General features: G+C 40.8%; 1 protein-coding gene across 7 annotated transcripts in view; it reads left to right on the forward strand.

Moving 5' to 3' along the window:
- The first annotated feature begins 1025 nt into the window (after nt 1–1025).
- LOC121329871 (serine/threonine-protein phosphatase 2A 56 kDa regulatory subunit gamma isoform) overlaps nt 1026–16900 on the forward strand; it is a 31991-nt gene continuing 16116 nt past the window's right edge. For 3 of the 7 annotated variants that reach the window (XM_041275837.1, XM_041275838.1, XM_041275840.1), the window contains exon 1: nt 14271–14464. In XM_041275837.1, coding sequence (XP_041131771.1) covers nt 14371–14464 — 94 coding nt within the window. In that variant the 5' untranslated portion in view covers nt 14271–14370. Of the gene's footprint in view, nt 1158–1881; nt 1954–5317; nt 5481–14270; nt 14465–16900 lie in introns of those variants that run through there. The other 4 variants (XM_041275836.1, XM_041275839.1, XM_041275841.1 and 1 more) reach the window with 3 other exon arrangements.

Consider the following 16900-nt stretch of genomic DNA (forward strand, 5'->3'; position numbering starts at 1 on the left):
GTCTGTGATCTGGATCATTGATATGCATGCTGGGGTCAGTGTTGTGTCTGTGATCTGGATCATTGATATGCATGCTGGGGTCAGTGTTGTGTCTGTGATCTGGATCATTGATATGCATGCTGGGGTCAGTGTTGTGTCTGTGATCTGGATCATTGATATGCATGCTGGGGTCAGTGTTGTGTCTGTGATCTGGATCATTGATATGCATGCTGGGGTCAGTGTTGTGTCTGTGATCTGTGCAGAATACAACACCCTTCAGGCAGGGTCATGGCAACATAGCAGTTTAAGCTTATGTGTCTGTGATAACTGCATAACTAGACAATAGCTATTCATTACAGGACAGGGGTTATTAAGTTATTATCACAAGTAGAAATATGAGCTCATCAGCTTGGGGTTCAAAGTGAATAAATATTCTCTTTTTAACAGACCAAGCTGACTAAACAGTAGCAACTACACTCAGGACTCGTCTTCTGTCGTTTTGTACTCATTAAACTTTGCATGAATTTAGACCTCTTGCTTTACCCAAAGCTACAGATTGTCCTTGCAGTCCACTCAAACGAAACCAAAATCTCAAATGGTATGGCCAATACTACTAATACTACTACTAATAATACAGATAAATAATAATAATAATAATAATAATAATAATAATAATAATAACAATAATAATAATAAACTAGCCGTATATTCACAATTAATCTGCAAGTCCCAGCGTTTAGTAAAAGATATAGCGAATGAAAAGAAGAAAAGGGCGTGTTTGGATCAGATTTTTCAAGCTTGCATGGTTGAGGATCAGATTTTTCAAGCTTGCATGGTTGAGATGTTTCCGTGAAGTCCTCAGTGGTGTGCCCGCTGAGATGATCACTCATGAAACATGTACAGAGCGCACACACACTGCGGTTCTGGCCAGACTCTTCGGGTTCAGCTGCATTCCGAACCTCTTTACAGCTTTGGACCCCCCGCTGAGAAGACCCGCTGTGCAGAATGGGAGTCGAGGACGTTGAGACACGTGAGCGCCCTGAGCCAATCCCCGGCGATGGAGCGGAGGCGACCCGCAGCAGAGTGACAGAAAAGAGATATCAGAGACTGGAGAGCGTCGGCAGGGGGGCGAGGGCGGCTATAGCACTGCAATGCCGAATAAAACTAAGAAAGAGAAGGTGAGTTTTACTTCGCCGGGTGTTAAACAGTGGCCGACAGGGATAACAACTGTATAAGCTCATGTGAGTTTGTTATAAAGTAATGTAAAGCCGAGGCCTAGCCCATTGGCCGGGCTGGAGCTGCACTGTCGCTGATCTTGTCCAGTTGAAGTCTGTGTAATGGTACTGGTACTGGTACTGGTACTGGTGTTGGTGTCGGTTTGGGTTATTGAGCTCAGTCGCTGGTGCTGTTGTCTATCGGTCCTGTCAACACGTACTCCTGAACTGGTACAGAGCGGCGTGTTTCGGGTTTAACGCTTCTTGGACTCGCTGTGTTTGTTTCATACAAACTGTTTTAGTTTAACTGTGTGCATGCAGGGGACGCGTTGGGCTTGTTAGTTATTTTCTTTTCTTGTTTTTGTACAACTGTAAACACCTTAACAGTTCCAGAGTACCCCCAGTCGTGATTGATTTGAATACATTGTATTGTTGCTGCTGTACTGGCAAAGTTTTACTGCTCTTTTTACTTCTACTTTTATTTTGCGACAGTTTTCACTTTTAAATGCGAAGTCTGATTATTTGTTTTCATATTTCAGTATTTCAATAGTGTTGTGCTTTTTGAAACACGTAATATCTATATCTGTCGATCAATCTGTTTATCTATCTATCTGTCTGTTAAATCTTCACCTTCGAAGTAATGGCAGAATGGAAGTCTTAACTTCACTTTTTGCTTGTTGTTTTTAAGGAACCTGCGAAATCTGGAAAAACTGGCAAAACCAGCGGAGGTAAAAATGGGCAAGAAAACACAGAACACGAGGTACAGTAATTATGCCATAGATTCGCAACGCGTAGGTGTGCTGCATTGTCAGTTTACTGTTTTTCTGTTGCAGACTCTGGTAGGGACAGTGCCACAACGAGACTGCACACTCAATTTTTGTTTTCTGTCTTAACTGTTCTTCATTTTCAAATGCCTGTCAATGATTAGTACTGTAAAGTTATGGTGTAAGATCTTCATGTAATAATATGAGGATATGGAGGTGTAGCAGATAGATAGAAACTTGCAGTGTGTGGCATTGACCTGATAAATCTAACTTCATAGCACAGGAATGTACTGTACTGGTAATGGCAGCACCATCATTTTAATTTCATTCCAGCATGTGGGGTGCTAGGTCAAGGCTGCACACTGGGTTCATTATTATTATTTAATGCTGACACCCCCACTGGTTTAAGTTGTTCTCCCTGATTAACAGGCTGCTAATACCCAACAGGGTTGACTTTCTATTCCAGACTCTTTCCTTCACACTGTATAGATGCTGGTTTATTGTGGGTTGCCAAGACTAGCCGTGCTCTTGTGGAGAAACAGCCTTGTGTCACTGTGGAGCAATGACACAAAATGCACTGCCTGTCAAGGGACTTTTTAAAATCACACTTGAAATCCAGCTTTTTCTTAGCTTTTTTGTATACTGAACATAAATATAAATGAAACAGTTTCAAAGATTTTACTGAGTTACAGTTCATATAAGGAAATCAGTCAATTGAAATAAATTCATTAGGCCCTAATCTATGGATTTCACATGACTGGGAATACAGATATGCATCTGTTGGTCACAGATACCTTAAAAAAAAGGTAGGGGCGTGGATCAGAAAACCAGTCAGTATCTGGTGTGACCACCATTTGCCTCATGCAGTGCAACACATCTCCTTCGCATAGAGTTGATCAGGCTGTTGATTGTGGCCTGTGGAATGTTGTCCCACTCCTCTTCAATGGCTGTGTGAAGTTGCTGGATATTGGTGGGAACTGGAACACACTGTCGGTCGTACACGTCGATCCAGAGCATCCCAAACATGTCTAGTGACATCTCTAGTGAGTATGCAGGCCATGGAAGAATTGGGATGTTTTCAGCTTCCAGGAATTGTGTGCAGATCCTTGCGACATGGGGCCGTGCATTATCATGCTGAAACATGAGGTGCTGGCGGTGGATGAATGGCACGACAATGAGCCTCAGGATCTCGTCACGGTATCTCTGTGCATTCAAATTGCCATCGATAAAATGCAATTGTGTTCGTTGTCCGTAGCTTATGCCTGCCCATACCATAACCCTACTGCCACCATGGGGCTCTCTGTTCACAACGTTGACATCAGCAAACCGCTCGCCCACACGATGCCACACACGCTGTCTGCCATCTGCCCGGTACAGTTGAAACCGGGATTCATCCATGAAGAGCACACTTCCCTCCAGCGTGCCAGTGGCCGTCGAAGGTGAGCATTTGCCCACTGAAGTCAGTTACGACACTGAACTGCAATCAGGTCAAGACCCTGGTGAGGACGACGAGCACGCAAATGAGCTTCCCTGAGACGGTTTCTGACAGTTTGTGCGGAAATTCTTCGGTTGTGCAAACCCACAGTTTCATCAGCTGTCCGGGTGGCTGCAGTCAGCATGCCAATTGCACGCTCTCTCAAAACTTGAGACATCTGTGGCATTGTGTTGTGTGACAAAACTGCACATTTTAGAGTGGCCTTTTATTGTCCCCAGCACAAGGTGCACCTGTGTAGTGATCATGCTGTTCAATCAGCTTCTTGATATGCCACACCTGTCAGGTGGATGGATTATCTTGGCAAAGGAGAAATGCTCACTACCTGGGATGTAGACAAATTTGTGCACATAATTTGAGAGAAATAAGCTTTTTGTGCGTATGGAAAATTTCTGGGGTCTTTTATGTCAGCTCGTGAAACATGGGACCAACACTTTACATGTTGCGTTTATATTTTTGTTCAGTGTATTTTTTTCTTCTAAGAATTATCATTTAATAGAGGGTTCAGAAAAGGGTGTACTATTCTTAATATTATGGTGTGACGATAGGCACTGTATTTCTACTTGTCTGCTAATTCAAATTATTGATCGTTCTGGCTGGTATGTTGAACAGCATTTATCCTTAAAAATATTTTTTGCAGTTCATTATCTGCAAAGTTTAATTCACCGTTCCTGAATGATCAAAAACAAAATTATGTTTAAGATTCTTTAATATTGACTTAATTTACTTTATTATTATTATTATTATTCATTAAATTCACTTGCAATTTGAACGTTAACACCTGTTTCTTGTCTTTTTTTGATCACAGATAATATCCGTGTTTTCTAAAAAATAATAGATGGGCTTCAGTGAGTTAAAGGAAAATAATTCCGTCTCGTGTTTATGTGAAAGTTTATGACATCACATAAATCCTAGACGAAATTATTTTCCTCTATTGTTCTAAATATAATGTTTCAAGCTGTCACCGTTAAAATGTATACTGCATTCCCAGATATCCAGCACAACAGTGTGAAAGCAAGTTCCAAAAATGTATTCATTATCGGTAATACAGTACCAGATACCTGAGCGAAATATATTGGTTTGAAGTGACTCCTATATCACGATTATGGTTCTTTGAGTTTTTGCATGTTGTTTGTGCATTTGAGAATCAGAATTCAGAAGCAAGTGATCAGCAGGAAGATGTAATTTATTAATGTGATCTGATAGTGCAGACGTCATAAGTTTGTCACGAAACAATCTTAGGGGATCAGTGTGCTGTGAGCACAGAACATGTGTGGTTATTATTGATGCATGGGAGTATTCAGATAGATCATTTAATTAATGCTGGGCCATGGAGTCACACATTGTGTCTTCTACTGTAGCAACATTGCTTTTTAGAAAGTAGTAGGAATACATGATTGTATTGCAATGGAGTTTCAAATCCCAAAACAGCTTTAAAAATATTGAAAATACTAACTGTGGATTTTTATTAACATGACCATGATTTGTATGCATGGTGCAAATCAAAGTGATGCAGGTGGCAGAAAAGTAGAACTCTGCAAATCTTCTGTCAGTGTTTGTTTAATTAAAATAGAAAACTGAATTAAAAATTAATTGGGGGGGGGGGGGGGGGGGGGGCATGGTATGGTTTTTTTCTTTAATGTACTTTAATATTTCAAATGCGTTTATTCCAAACACCTACACAATTGCTTTTAGTCAGACAATTAACATCAAAGCCTGACATTGCAGGATCAGGACTCATTTTCATAGCAGAAACAAAAGAATAAATCAAAGAGAGGAAACTCGGTAAATGTCAAAGTTGGAAACGAAAACCTAACCCATGCCTGCTCCCTTCCCCTTTCCCCTCTCCCTCTGTCTTTGTGTTCCAGAATTCTAACCAAAAAAACAGCAACAATACGCCACCTACAACACAGGTATCAAAAGTGAAGCTGCCCGGTCCCCAGACAGCAGTGAAGAAGGAGAAACGACAGAGCTCCAGCAGGGTAAATCTCAGCAACCACAGAGAGCTGCAGAAGCTTCCAGCTTTTAAAGGTACTAACCTGTGTTAAAATCCATCTTCTACACAGGACTTGCACTGGAATCACTGGCGTTCAGGACGGGTCACACAGCCCCAGTCTGGATTCACAGTCAGTGTAGGGTTACTGCTTTACAAAGGACTTGCACTGGAATTGCACAATTGATCTCTTAATTTATATCTAAACTAGAGCACCTTGAAGGGAATTGAAACATAGATTTTAACATTTGCCCTTGTTTTCATAACAGCTATCCATTATGTGAATAAATGGACTCGTATATGTACTGTGTGATGATGACAGATCACATATGTACTGTGTGATGATGACAGATCACATATGTACTGTGTGATGATGCTAGATCACACATGTACTGTGTGATGATAATTGATCACATATGTACTGGTTAATGATGATAGATCACATATGTACTGTGTGATGATGATAGATTAGGCTGCATGTTTTTTTAAGTCTTGTGTTTAAGTTTGAATTCAAACACAATCTTATTTATGTTGGGTTGTCTTTCTGTATAACCGTTTCATTGTGTTTACCAGAGGTATGCAGAATACGCTGCATTTCTATTATCGTTTACCTTTAAAACAAATAATTGCTGCAGATTCAGTTACAATGAAAACACGTTGCGTCCCATTTTCTTCTATTCAAAGCTTTAACAGAACTCTGGTCTGTGGAAAGCCAGAATCTCGGCATGTCTTCATTATAGCTGGGTATGTTTTTTTTTTTTTTTTTTTGTGGCACAGGTTGAACAACTGTATGCATGCTTTGCAATGTTTGTTGTTTCTATAGGAACGGGTATGACTGACCGGTTTTGCACTGTGACCGTACACGTGCACTGTGTTGCAACACAACAAATCTCAGCACAATCAAAGATGGCCGTCAAGAAATAGGTACCGTACACCTGTTATTGAACAATCAGGCTTCTAAGTGCCTTATGGATCAAGCAGCGTCGTCAGCAGACTGCCGACTGTCCAGTCCCGGGGATAGTCCCCCCTCCCCCTCCCGGAGGGGCACCCCGCCGCCGCCTCTCTCTCGGTCAGAAAATTTTTTAAGAAACTTAAGCTCTCAACTAGTTATATCTGTACTGTTCTGCTTCTCCTACAGCATATGTGTAATACCCCTCCTTGCCAAAAACACGATCAAGGTTTTCTCTCTCTTTTTTTTTTTTTTTTGATACACAGTTGCAAGCCAAATCAGATTTGTGCAAGTCCTTGGGCATAAGGGTATTTATAGAGAAATCCCTGGAGTGCTTTCAAACCCTGCTTACGTTGTGAACAGGGTTTAAGAACCCTTTCAAACAAAACAGCGAGTGTAACATCATACTGTATTCGATCCAATATAGAAACATAATGTGGGGCAGCAGTGAATGCCTTTCCCTTCAAATCAAATCAATAGTGCTTTTGTTTTGAGCTTGTACACCCCTGTGTATGGCAAGCACATGATGAATAGAGCAGAGTGCATTTAAACACTGCTACAATACACGTTCAACCCATATACCGCTATTAGTGTGTGTATATGTGTGTATAACGACAAGCTGGTTACCCTTCATTCTTTTGGTTGAGGAAGTTTCTGTATTCCTCAGATAATGTAAAGAGCATTGGACTTCTCTCTTTCTCTCTCTCTGCCTCTTCTGTCTTTCCCAGCTCTCATGCTGTGGCTTTTACAGCTTGTTAGAACATGAAGACTTCATGCTATTACACAAATGAAAGCGTTGACATTTACTGGCTTCAGTGTGGGAGGAAGAGAGATTAGTGATGCTCACATGAAACTAATTCTGCGGTGTGCCTTACCCATTTTAGGAATAAAAGAAACCACTATAATTACTAACGATACCCTGCTGAAAAATTGAAAAGCATTAGGGGCAGTGCTTGATCTTACCTCGTCTGTTTGTGTTTGAGCACCATTCAGCGGAAGTCCTCCTCGGACACTGTACCTGGCTGTTGGGCACAAACGCAGTGCCTTCCCATCACACATGAGCTCCACTGCTGGGACTCAGTAGCAGCTCTTGCATGCCGGATTCATGTAGCTAGAGCGTTGTGTAGTAATCTTGTTGTAATCAGAAGGGTTGATATTACATTTAGCCTGTTTGATGATCCTTTTACACTATGTAAAGGTGGTTGAAGGAGGCTTGGTGGTCCAGTGACTCACTGTGTGGGACCCTGAGCAAGCCACTTAACCTTCTTGTGCTCCGTCCTTCGGACCAGACGTCAAAGCTTGGTCCTGTTGTAACTTACTCTGCAGCAGTTTTGATGCGTAGTTCATATCCAGGTCTGTGTAAGTCGCTTTGGATAAAAGCGTCTGCTAAATGAGTACATAGTAATACATTTGACAGGAGAGACTTGCAAAGGATATGTAAAAAGATGGTTGAAAAACTTGACTGGCTACACTGTAACTGACAAACTTACAGCTTGTGACGCAAGAGTCTGTTTGCAAAAAAATATTTTTTGCTTTAGTTGTACAAGTATAACTAGTGGATTACATTCAAACAGAGCTGCAAATTGTAATGCATTACATGAAAATCAATTAAAATGGTGGCGGAAGATTCATCCCTTTGCAGCAGTATCTGAGTGATGTACGTTTAGTACACAAACAGTGCTCAAAATGAACACACAACTGTATGTAATGAATGTATTTTTAAAGCTTCCCAATAAAATATACATACATTAATCTTATACGTGACTAAGCCTGTGTGCTCTGAATAGTTTTTTGCTCTTGTTCTTTTCAGTCTGTCACTCTGGAGGGAGTGCTTCTGAATATAAAACAGTGTACCAGCGTGGGTGGGATTGAAAGCACCTGTTTTAAGAGAGCTTTTTTCTAACGCTTGTTCCAGGCTTGCTTTATTAAGTTCAATCATCATGGAAACACAAACGGTGCACGGTGCTCCACTCTCGGTTGCTTTCATTTTAATTGTGCATTTTATTAGAGCAACACCTGTGCTGTGTTTGCAAGCTGCATATTAAAGTGCATATACTGGAGCTGCACAGGCCATTTACCCCTCTTGCATGTTTTATGATGTGTGCAGTCAGTCATTCTGATGCCTCAGAGTTCTAGTTTTTTCACTTAATTTTTTTTTTTTGTTAACCCATTAACCCCAATCACACTTTAAAAAAATTAAAAGTCATCACTTTACAATAAACACAGTTTAGTGAGTAATTATTTGTGAGTAATTATCTAGCCAGGGCTACCTTAACATTGGAACAGAACAAGCCACGGAACGCAATGATGCAGTAAAATAAAAAAAAGCTGAAGGAGGCACTGTTGAAGCCCATATTACATGGTTAAGTAGTCCTGGCTGTTGGGTCTGCTTTACTGCTCTGTCTTTAACTGTGTTAATGCTGCTTTACTGCTCTGTCTTTAACTGTGTTAATACTGCTTTACTGCTCTGTCTTTAACTGTGTTAATGCTGCTTTACTGCTCTGTCTTTAACTGTGTTAATGCTGCTTTACTGCTCTGTCTTTAACTGTGTTAATGCTGCTTTGCTACCGGAGCGGATTTAGTGAACCTCTTGTTAACTTTGCTACAGTGCATGCAATCAGATACAGTGAAAGGAGGTCTGCAAACAAACTGGTTTATAAGATTTAGTGAGGCTGTGTTTAAATCCGCCAGTGTTTGGATAGGTCAGATAGATTCATGTCACTGAGTCATGTAATGCAAGCCCTTGCGCAGTACACCACTTGTTCATTTGGATATTTTTTAATCTATATTTAGTTAGCTAGCTAGCTAGTTAGTGATTGTATTTTATTTTTTTTAATTGGGCATATTTTGTCCCTCCTAGTGCATGAGCTATTGGGGCTGTAGATTGTGATCTATGTAATCAAGGTTTCTTTCTCCACACAGACATACATGTCATCTATATATAAGCGTGTTAGTGCAGCTCTGTGACGGGTCTTCTGCTTTTACAGTAAAGGATTACTTTTTTGATTTGTTATTACTCCTGTTTTTTTTTCTGGTCTTATGGGACCCTGTCTCCCATTGCTTCAGATTAAGTGGTGCCAGGTGGCATGTGCCAAGTTCCTTGTGAGCCTCGTTAGATTCAGTAATGATTTTACTGTGCTGTCCTGCAGCAGTCTGCTCCGACTAGATGAATGATTCATTAACCACTGTGCAGAATTCATTGCATGCACAGTATGAATAAACTTTTAACTTTAAAAATAAAGCTTGCCATTTTCAGCTTGTGGAGTAGTTGTTGCGCTGCTCAAAACCAGCTAATTGGCAATTGACACTCCACTTGTTTGTATTCTAATGGCTTATATTTGACAGGGTGTAGAAATCACTACAGTGTTGTGATGAGTAGATGTGGAGCTCGCCCAGTCTTATGGTTTTGATCCAGTTACCTCTATTAATGAGATTTGAAGTGGCATCATTGTGAAGCAGTTTTGCAGTGCAGGTGGTGTGTGGGTTGATGAGGAGTGAAGGAGGATGCCGATACTCTATCATGGCTGAAATTATGTTTGAGATCATCACAGGGGACTCTGCTTCAGTTCCAGTTTCATGAACAGTTATCTTCACATTGATGCTGTAAGAGTTTTTGATTCTTGGATCGGAAGGTATTGCAGTGGGAGCCTCGTCAGGCAGGCTTGCTTTGCATCTTCTGGAGTGAGAAGTGAAGCGTGGTAAAGCAGTTTCTGTGACTATACTGCCCCCTGTTGTTGAACTGCAGTAAATATTTTGTACTAGTATTTCATCACTGTCCCCTTATTCTCCAGGTGTTGCATACAGGTCTGGGCTCACAAGCTCCCCGTTTTAAGTGGCGCTGACTGCATGAAGGCAGATTGGCTGGACTGAAAGACATTTCAATGACAGACCAAAGGAAGGTGTAGCTTGGCAGCATGGGCACCGTGTCACTATAGGTTTGTAAGTAGCACTTTAAATAAGGGCCCATAAAGTGTGGTGCCGGTAGAATAACGGTGCAGCGTTTTCTGAATCCAGCCCACTGTGTGTTTATTCCAGAATTACCATTAGGTGCTCGAATGACAATGAACCCGCATGTAAGAGCTGCTCTCAGAGTCACATGCACTTACTCATTATCCATCAAGTATTTAGATGATTGTTCCCTCGAGCCGTTGCAGCCTGCTTGCAGCATGCTGATCGTTTGAATGCTGTGGCCTGCTTGTGGTGTCTGGAAGATGTAACTCTGGCTGCCCGTGTCACAGAACCATGACACAGCCCTAGGGCATCACTTGAGATTGTGTTGCATGGAAGGAGTCGTCTTTCCTTTACCTTCTGGGTCGGGTTATTCCCCTGATAGCGAGAACTGCAAGCATTCTTATTGGCCGTTGACTTGCTTTTATGCCACAGTGTTGCTATAACAATATCTTCTTTAGGTAAGCCCAAACGGATTCTAAAACCACAAATGATGTTTTCCTGAAAACAAATGAAATGCAACAGGTAACCTGTACAAGGGTGTGACAGTCTTTAGGTTTTGTTGTGTCTTTTATTGTAGGAAGAAATTGGTTAAAATATATTGTGTGATACTGTTCTGTTTGTGTTAACATGTTGAATTAGTCCCTCCTATTGCATTCCAAGGAAGCACAGTAACAGTAAAAGCATGATAAATAGCGCACTTCAGAAACCTCATTATGAAGCGCAGTGCCTCTTAACTGAACAAACCTGACCTCCCATAATCGGTGCCCTAGTGCTGCCAGCTGCCCTTGGTGTTTTCATCTTGTGCGCATGATCCTCAGAGCTGCTGGAGTGAGACACGGGGCTTGTTGTTGTTTCAGTCTCAAAACCCAAATCAGGGCTGTTTTCTGTTTCTGGCAAGGGAACCAGATACCAGGTCAAACTTTTAAAAGACATGGTGGTGTTGCTGCAAGACTGTAATTTTAGCACAATATCTATACAGAAATCAAGGATAATAACATAAACAGCGATATAAAAAGGCTGTGCGCCACCGCATGGGTCAAGGAAAAGTAATGAAAGAGCTTTTTATGTTTTTATTTAAAAGCTCATCTTTTGGTTTGTTTTTTTTATAAAGTAGTGGTTCCTATTCCCAAGCTGTAACTCCTTAGTTATTTAAATAATTATCTTTTTTTTTTTTTTTTTAACAACAGTCTGTAAAGGTTTAACAAATATCTTAAGTGATTTCATAAAACCATTCTTTAAACAAAGCTTTGTGTAAACGTATCTTTCTCATAAGATTGTGGGCCAGTATGAGCAGAGTAACATCATCCCTAGAATTCTGATACTGTCCCGTGCTGGATCAGTGTCAGTGTCCATACTCTGTGCATGCAGTAGATCACAGTCAGGTACAGCTTACTGCACTGGCTGGATCTGCAGAACCGCTTATCCAGTTGTGATTACACTTTGTTAGCATATTAAATGCCGGTCATTCTGATCTACTTTTTTCATAATAACGATTGCTCTAATTTTGCATTTTGTCTGCTGTTGTCTGGGCAGTATGTTACGAACATACTTCTCTGAGGCAGCGAGTCTTCCCTGATGTGCTCAAGATTAGCACAGCCGGTGACACTTGGCAAACTTACTTAGGTGCTACATTAGGCTTTGTGTGGTTCTAGTGCTACAGTAAAACACATAGTACTGCTGCTTGGAGTATTGAAATATGCATGCTTAATCCAGTCAGAAAGCCATTTCTGTTTGCAGCCTTTTTGCAGCAGGTGTTCCTCTAAGGCTATTTTGTGATCAAACATAAGTGATCCCAGTAAAATTGTAATAAAAAATGAATGTTCGTTAAACTGCTCCTACTGTCTGTTTGTGCCACTTCTAATCATCCGCTTGTTCAGTTTCTACCTGTGGTTACTGACGTAACTTAATAAAGCCCTGGTGTGGCTTCCTGTCTGTGTATGAACCTCGTTTCAAAGGTGCACAGGCCCGCGAGTGTATCTGTCATTTCTTGTAAACTATTAGTATCAAACGGTTGAGGTTGAACCAAATAAAACGGTGACTTTTCTGCATTTACGTAATCTCTACTGTTTAACTGTGACAGCAACACAATGCAAAGTGAGTGTCTGACTCTGACTGCAGCAAAAATTATTCTGATTCCACCTGATCGTTGGATTTTTCAGTTTGCTACTGTGTGTCTTACAAATGCAAGGATCCTAACACTGCCACCTAATACCTTGTCTGCTGTGTTCAGTCATTATTAAAGGACAGTAGTATTTGGTTTGAATCATTCGATCACTGTTTAGGTCAGTGCCCCAGTATGAGCTGAAGGGGAACCATTCTGTATACTGGTGCTCTACTACCAGTGCATTTCTCCTGCGCTTCCAAAAAAGGTCAGAAGTTTAGCTTCCAGCTGTGCTTGTCGGGCTGGGATCCAAAATAGGTGTGGTGTGGTTTCCAGGCCTTTGTTGCAGACTGCACAGGGTTCATCTTCTACAGTGATGTGGTCAGGAACAAGAACTCAAAGGGCTACTCTTGAACTCTCCTTCCAGAACCCTGGTTCTTGATTAATGTATAAGCTACCCTTGCAAAATCAACCTTCAGATTTATTTCATACACACTGTCTGCTTTCTTGAAATCTGGACTTGGTACTTCCTTTTGGTCATTGCTAGTCACCCAATAATATATGGACATAGATATATGTTTACTATGTGTATTTGAAAAATGGGTGACAGTTATTACAGGAGAAATATACAAAACAAAACCAACATATACTGAAATATTCTTGCACATTATTTGAAAGCACAATGCTGCAACGTTTGTCCAACAGAACGTCTTCAATGACTATCTATTAAAATGCTATACTTGTTTAAATATCATGGGAATCCAGATGGGTATACGGAAGCGATGGTGCAACAGTGTGGAACGTTGTTTTCACTGATCTGCATCCTATGCTTCTTGAGACTAGCAAATGTACTGAGCTGCAAAGTTACTTTTTTTTTTTTGTCTCAGACTTATTGATCTTTCAAACATGTAAATAGGAGACGTTATATTTACATGGATATTTACAGACTTGCGTACGTCGGCCAAATGTGGTACAGCTTGTAAGATTCTTGTTTGGTGTCTTTCAGCACAGCTTAGAATGACAAAACTTAAAGTGGTTGCTTTAAAAAATAAGAGATTGTTGTAGTGTGAAAGTCCCTGTAGAGGGCTACACAAAGTGAAGGACTCCCTGCTGTTATGTAGATCAGCCTGGACAAATCAGCTGTGCATGATTCTATTAACAGTGCAAGCTTGGCTTATTTTCATCAAACCCTAATGAATATGAAATGGACTCCACCTTTTAAAAAGGGGCGACAGAAGGGTTAGTGTACTGAATGTTCTATTAGTGGAACTGACATTTTATTTACTTTTTAAATATTTAATTATTCCTAAAATGTAGTTTTTGTTTCAGTACCAGACATTTTAAAAAATGCAATTTACTAAACATTCAAATGACGATGTCAGAATGTTAGTTCACTTGTTGCATCCATCCAATACTCTGTGCTGTGTAATAATTTACCGTGTATTTAAAAAGACAGAGAAGCACAACTCAAACTGCTGTTCAGCCTCCTCTTGCTCTGGAGTAAATGCCAGAAACCGGAGCAAAGCAGGAATTGCGGTCGTTGTCATTCAGGTTTAATAGGATGAGCTCTGCATAGTATTTTCTGCACCCAGTAAAAGGGTTTGAATCATTCGATCCCTTTCCTCGGGGTGGGAGGAAGCCAGTGCTTGAAGTCACAGATGAATGGAGGTAGAGTGTTAATCTGATTAAATGTACTGCCTATTCACTGTGTGATGGCCAATCACCAGGAGTTTTCATTTTGCAGTTTGTTGGTGTCATGTTAATGTAGTTTGTGCCTGGCCAATCGGCTTACCCCTGGCTGGTGACATCACTAACTAGCCAGTTCCCTCCAGCAGGCAGGGAGCTTCATTTTCTGGTCTGGTTTTGTGCTAAAATGGAGGCTGCTTCCTTGCCTTGAGGAGAGGATTGTCTTTCTGGTAGAGCACGGATGTTGACATGTAATAAAGCTGGCAGCAGAATGATAATGGATGCAGTTAATACCAATGGGCCTTTCCTTCCAGTGGCCCTTATGCACTTCAGAGGTGAGTGCTTTTTCCCCCTGTATTGTCTGTAAGAATAGATTGTTGCCATATATGTTCTGCTTCTACAGGGGCTATTGTGGTTCTGGATGAGCCGAACGGGAAGCTGTTTCCTCTGTGTGTTTTTGTGCTTTTGTTTTTTTTGTCTTCAGGATATATGGGTACGAACTGTGAAGCTTGTGTTCTTGTATTGCTAGTTAATGAATGCCAGGGTTTGCCGAAGCACTGCATGCACAGCTAAAAGCTGGTTTTACTGCTTTCTGCCTTTCGTTTCCCCATCCCCCCACCAAGCACTGGTGATGTCAAAGGAAGTGAAGTCACTGCCCTCAAGTGGTAGCGTGTGGGGGCTGGGCAGTGCATTCTCAGCTGAGCACTGTGGTTAGTGTTACAGACAAGGGCAAGTTCATCTGGCCACAGGGGGTGTCTGTGCAGCTCAAAAGCAAGGAAATGTTTAAACAGAACTGTGTGTTGCACAACAATAGGATCGTATTTTGTGCACTTGGAGTGTGTGTGTAACGGATTGAAGTCTCAGTTAAACTGGCAGGTTTTTAAGTACATGTTTTCATTCTGTTTGGGTTTTTTTGTTTGTTTTTATGTCTGGGAACAAACTTTCCTGAGAGTATGCCTTACTGGACTAGTTTTATTTCTATTGCCTGTTTTGTTAATACAGTAAATACACTGCCTGCTTTTGAGTGAAACGCTTGCACCGCTGTGATAGGTAACTCATGTCATGTCAGCACACACCTTTTCACATTGTTGTAAGTGTGAAGCAGCACATGGTGTAAGCAGGGCTGTTTATCAATCATGTGCAGAATGTGTGGTTGTTTTATTAATTTGAAAGGAAAAAAACAGCAACTTTCATTGGTAACCTTACATAAATTATACATATATTGGTATGATTTCACTAATGATTAAGGCTGCTGCTTAAATGTTGTAAACATTGGTATGTTGATTTAGTCATGAAAAGTAAGTGTCGGGTTTGCAGTCCTGTTTGCTTGTGCTTTTGTATATTGTGTATTGGATTGTAGACTGCAGGCTGGTGGCCTCCCTAAAGAGATATGAGATGTGATTTCAAAGCCCAGTTCATGGTTCATATTGAAATGCAGCACAAGGTCCCCATACTTTCAAACATGCCATTCGAGTGCTTTGGTTGTTGAGACACTTTCACAGTGCACTCGCTGAAACAGTATGGAGCGATCTGAGGCACTGTCACTTTGGAGAACGTTGTAGAGACACTGCTGACTTGTATTTACAGCACCACCCAACTCCGTAAGTTCAGCTGGAGGATATCCTTTGGAAAGCTGGGGGGGGGTTCTAAACTTGTGTCCTTGACCTGGCATATTTCCTGTAGAAAAAGTTTTAGCTTCACTTCCCATTTCCTATAAAAACATGTGCTGACCCTTCACCAGGCAGGCAGTGTTGTGCTGCAACCTTGGAAACCTTGTATTAAACACAGATTTAACAAAGTTAGCATCTGAAAGTAAAAACTTTCATTTAAGACTGGAATACGTTGGTTACAGGTAGTTGCATATAAATACATTGCAGTGAAACCTGCAGGTGGAACAAGCGGCTGACTTTGCAAGTGCTTTTAGTTTTATTTCGGGCAGTGCCCCACTCATTACAGAGGACCAGTGCATTGGCACGTGTGTGCTTTACACAGTGGGTTTTTGGTTTGTCTGCAGAACTGCTTGTCCAAGTTTCTTGAACCCTATATTAACATTATTACGGGATAGAGAATCCCCTATGGAGTTACAGGGGAGTGTGTGCATCTGTATGTCACACATTTTAGCATTTATCTGGAGGACTGCTTCTCCAATTACCATGAAACTTTGCAAATGGTGTGTCGTTGTATTTTAAACTAGTTCATTTTGGGTTCTGTTAGGAAATGAAAATGTCTTTGTGTTTTTGTAAAAAAAAAAAAAAAAAAAAAAATCACAAGTTTAATTACTAGGATTAGTCTTAGAGAAGCTTTAGAACAATATATGGAGAAATTGTCGATACTCGGAATCGATACCTTAGATGCTCCTGTTGCAGTAAGGGAGCTGATTGTATGTCTGACCTCATCCATTCTCATGTGGATAAAGCCTGGTGCTGTAGGTAGCTTTCTGGTACACACTGGAGCATCCCAGATGATTTTTAGCTCCTGAAATCGGACGTTCTTTGTGTGTTGAAAGTACAATACTGCAGAATATTCATTTCTTGGTGAGCTTATTCACTTCATAAAGAATTAAAAGCTGGGATGATGTAGCATAGGGCCTACATCATGAATGTTTTAAAGGTAATCCACAATTAATTTATTTGTGTACAGCATAAAATGCTTACCTGTCACAAATTTATACAATCAGTTTTAGTCTGTCTGACAAATTGTTTCTCATCTACTGTAAGTAAACCATGAGTGTGTGTTTTCAACATTTCAAAACATTCACAAGCCTTTTTAGT

The sequence above is a fragment of the Polyodon spathula genome, chromosome 17 (genome assembly GCF_017654505.1).
Source record: "Polyodon spathula isolate WHYD16114869_AA chromosome 17, ASM1765450v1, whole genome shotgun sequence".
Taxonomy (NCBI): domain Eukaryota; kingdom Metazoa; phylum Chordata; class Actinopteri; order Acipenseriformes; family Polyodontidae; genus Polyodon; species Polyodon spathula.